The sequence below is a fragment of the Bombus fervidus genome, chromosome 12 (genome assembly GCF_041682495.2).
Source record: "Bombus fervidus isolate BK054 chromosome 12, iyBomFerv1, whole genome shotgun sequence".
NCBI classification, from domain to species: Eukaryota; Metazoa; Arthropoda; class Insecta; order Hymenoptera; family Apidae; genus Bombus; species Bombus fervidus.
This window is the reverse complement of record NC_091528.1, coordinates 6,583,773-6,588,359: the sequence shown is the minus strand read 5'-3', so window position 1 is coordinate 6,588,359 and position 4,587 is coordinate 6,583,773. Positions and strand designations below refer to the sequence as shown.

At 36.7% G+C, this 4,587-nt stretch overlaps 1 protein-coding gene across 1 annotated transcript; it reads right to left on the bottom strand.

Annotated features, from left to right (window-relative positions):
• Window positions 1-973: 973 nt before the first annotated feature.
• On the bottom strand, window positions 974-3,702 carry Sce (E3 ubiquitin-protein ligase Sce). Its single transcript, XM_072014520.1, has 4 exons — window positions 3,370-3,702; window positions 2,340-2,718; window positions 1,931-2,233; window positions 974-1,850 (listed from the first exon to the last, which is right to left on the bottom strand). Exons 1-4 carry the CDS (start codon window positions 3,685-3,687, stop codon window positions 1,633-1,635), a joined length of 1,218 nt encoding a protein of 405 aa, XP_071870621.1. The 5' UTR covers window positions 3,688-3,702; the 3' UTR covers window positions 974-1,632.
• Between the last annotated feature and the right edge of the window lie 885 nt (window positions 3,703-4,587).

Sequence of the window (4,587 nt, the reverse complement as noted above, 5' to 3'; positions counted from 1 at the left end):
CATGAATTTCCTGTATATTAACGAGCGCAACCAAGACGTAAACTAGAATTCTCAGGCGATGCAATAGTCCAAGAACTTGTAACAATGTTCGCTCGTTACCAGTATTCAGTCTTCTTAGATAGAAATAGACTAATTAGCATTTCGCTATTAATGATTCTACCGTTATCACAAGGTCTAAAGCGCGATAGAGAATATGTCTAGAAATTCATTTCCAACGCTAATTAGAAGCCTTGATTATTACTCGGTTGCGTACTTTGTAATTATGGGTTAGCAGATTGGTGTGAATCTAACGCTGTCATGAATTCATTAATTAATGATGAAGATCTTGCGAAAGAACGAGAAATGTACTAGGTGACGAATTACCGGATACTCTACGTGCCTTATTTCCGTCTATTCCGATCTTCTCAATTCTAACGTTTTCTTTTTTACCTATTATCGTGATATAATAGCAATAAAAATGAACATTCGCAGAATATTTTTCAATAACCTCTTAAGGGAATATTCATCAAAATTACCGCTTTGTCAAAATGAATTAAAAGAAACAAGAATAGAGAAAAAGGTATGGAAACGTTTAACGGTGAAGAATTATAGTTGATATAAAAAATAATACAATACGGTATCATAAGGATAACGAATGATTCGACGTGGTTTCCCGTTTACTAAAAGAGGGTAGCATAACCCGAGTGGAGTGTTCGCATTGTTTTCGGTTCAGTGGAATTGCAAGAGGGCGCAGGATGGGGTCGGCACTTATCGATTATTCCGCCTACTAAGCCAAAGACGCTTTTCATGTACCTTTAACGTGATCGAAAATTAGATTTTCGTATCAAAGAGCATTTTGAGGAGGATAAGGAAGTAAAGCTGATCAATTATATTTCGATGAATTAAAAGGATAAAGAAACAAGAAAGAAGAACTTTCGAGCAGTTCTAAGAGGAAAACGTGATTTGTGTCTCCTTCTACGAATCAAATAGCCTGTTTTAATAAGAGTAGTAGTATATACATTAGTTTATTTTTTTCGTGAAACTGTACAGAATGGTCCACAGCAGATCGGAGACTTATATTAAATAAGTTACTTAACCATTGAGGCCATCAATTTGCTGAAGTATTGTATAATTGGGCGCACTGGATTAATTTACACCTGCGAAAAAAGGACATAGTCTGGTGAATATTATACGTAGTTCACGGTTCCGCGTCACGAAAATCCATAAATCCATTCATAATCCAATGGAATCGGGTGAATGGCAGTTTGTATATCCGAGGGATTGAACTCTTGCATTTAGAATAAATTGCTATACAAAGCTTCAATTAAAAATCTATCCGCTTCTTCTATTGTTCCCCACGAAGGAAATGTACGAGCAACCACTCCCACAAAGAGAAAAATTGCACCACTGCCCACTATCATGAGAAACTTGTTTTTCTCGTACCTCTCCTGATTCTTGAACATAATCCAAGGCTACTGAAGTACAGTAAAATATATTCATCAATTTTTGATAGATAATAATACACGTTTTTCTCTGTATTTCTCTGTACTCCACGTAGTATGAATGATTTTTTTTCTTTTTCTTATTTTTTATTTTCTATTTTTAGAGCTTAATGGGTTAGCTCCCATCAGATTGGTACTTTCGAGGCCTTCCCTAGGTCTTCTTCCACGAGTAATACATTTCCAGGGGTCGATTGACGCGCCAGAATTTGTCGTTCACCTGTCTTAACGTTTGAGATCCACTTAAAACCACTAATTGACCAGGCGATGGTGCTATGTAGATGCAAAAATTCAATAGCCTATCCGATTCTGATAATTCTGTATCCAGATCCAACGTTAGCCGCATAGCCAGGTACTTGCTCAGATGATCCACTATAAAAATTAATAGGGATTATTTCTTGATCTTCTCTGGATAGCCTTCTTAGATCCGTACGATTTTTTCGAATATTCACCTGTCGCGTTCGCCGTCGTCTTGATGTACCGAATACTATTTTCCTTTAAAGCTTTTATAAGTGAATTATCTCCGGCCATTTCCGTAGGATGTGGTTTGAAGACGAGTTCGATTTCATTAAGCATTAAAGGTTCGCTCGGACCTTCACCCTCTGTGTCTACCATGGAATCACCACCACCAGTTTCAGCTTCTGCACTAGACGAGTCATTTTCGGAATTTTGTAAACTTTTCTGTCGTTTCGGAGGTTTGGGAATTTGATTTGCTGGATTCGGTGATGGCGTAGTAGAATTTCTGGATGTTGTACCTGCAAATTGGCGATTTTACTTACTACAGGCCCATCTATTCAGTTTATCCAAGCAGATACAGTAAAGCTATTACAAGATACGTGCGACTAGAATTTTTTAAATTACCTCCACTACTATTATTTAAAGGTCCTGTTGTACTTTGAGACGAGTCACTTTGATTCGCAGCATTTGTAGCGTTTGGTGTTGCTGGGGCACTCGCATTTTGTGAATTGTTATAGGATGTCGCGTTGCTAGCATTCTCTGACTCGTTAGCATTCTTCCTAGACCTCTGAGAACGATTTTGGCTTTGTAATTTGATCCCCTCTGTAATAGAATTTACCAGTGCAGCCTGTGAATGCGACTTGTTCAGTTTTGCCAGTACTCTTTCTTGGTGTGCCTCGTACTCATCACGACTGGGATATATCTTAGAAATCAATAGATCAAAATTAGGATCCGGTCTGAGGGACCTCTTGGATACCAGTTTTTTTCTGCATGTCGGACATTCCTATAAACAGAATTTCACATTTTGCACATTTCCCAGATCAAACCTAACCTCTACCAGTAATTTAACTCACTAATAGCCATCTTAAAATGATAAAATCAGAATCATTGTCACAAAATAACTCACAAAGACCAATAAACAAAACAAATCATCTTCATTCAACATTCAAAACTAATAACTTATAAACTATCTTAGAGAATAAAGGATAAATACAACTTTCCGCATTATCAAATAAAACAGAAATCTAAACTCAACAATCAACAGAATATTCTACTTCTCTAATTAACATCATCGAAATAAAGACACAAACATTACATACACAATATGAAGCGTCATTTACGGCGCAGTTGAAAAAGCGCGCTAAAACCATCGAATTTGACAAAAATAGATTGAAAATACGATCGCAATCTACTCTTCGTTAAAAAATTACCTCTGCATTTGACTGCATAATTGATCTAAGACTACATATAAAAAGACAGAGTAGTATTTACATAAAAGCGTAATATATAGGAAAAAAGGAACAGTGACGGGATATTGACCAAGTGATAGTGATCAATTTTTTAGTGAAACAAGAAGTATCTAGATACTCTTCGTCACGAGAGTGATTATTTATTTAATAGTTATCGTCAGAATGATTCCAGAACATGCACGTACCTTATTACCGCTCCTAAGTGCCGTAATAATACAATCGGAACAGAAACGATGTAGGCACTCCTTGGTAGTCATAGTCTTCTTAAGCATATCCAGACAAATTGGGCACATAAGCTCACTGTGCAAACTTCGTGGACTGACCGCGATTTCTGTATTGTCAGTAATCGCATCCTGAGGCGTACGATGAAGCTCATACAGCGATAATTCCCAAGTTTTGTTCAGGCCAACTTGTTCCGCGGAAGCCATCTTGTCTACACACAAGCCGTCAGCTGAATAGCCTGTACACACCACATATAGCCGTCTGAATTTCACTAACGCCATCTTGCGGTATCCCCGTGAAGTTTTAAACACCATTCCAGACAGTAAGCTAAAAAAGCGGGCGATTACGAAAAAAGTTGTCCATGGTGCTTTTCCTCGTTTCCTTTTCCTGGGTTTCTTTCTTTTGTTTTATCCATACATGGCAGACTCTAATTAGCATAATAAATAGGTTCAGTCACAGTGGATACAGTGAGAGGTAATTGAACGCAGGACACAAGATGAAGAAATTAAAAGATTTAGAAAGGAAACGCTACAGTGGCGTATAAAAGTTTCTGACCAGAGAGATTTCTCACTTAATACTTTAAAACTGATATTCTTTTATTATTATTAAAAAGAATTTTAAGTAATGTTATACAATCATTTAACAGTGTATTATAATATTGTGTATTATAATATTTTCTTAATCATACTCTTACACTCAAATTTTATTTAAAATTCTTTTAGATATCATCTTTCGAATATAAAGTTAAAAATGTATTCCGATCGGAAATCTTTGCATGCCATATACATATGAATCTATAATCTCAGAAATAGAAGGAGGAAAGAATGGATTAAAAAGATATAAAATCCTTGACAAAAAAAAAGGCAATCCAGCAAACCACTGTGAGGAATTAGTATAGATTTAACCACAGACAAGGTAAATTTAACGAGACCATCAAAATGAAGGTCGATAAAGTGGGTCCCTGTTATTAAGCGGCGGGCACATTCAAAGATATTTAATAATCCGCGATATAAGTTGATAAACTAATCGGTGGAGACACTTGTCGTGCTTTATAAATAACATTGGTCGACTCGATACTGCCTTTGCAACTGCAATTAACACTCGAACGAAAGTACGATCGTATGATCGTGGCGAATGAAGGAAGCGAAGAAAATGCAGGCATAGAGGGCGGGAAGGCGCAT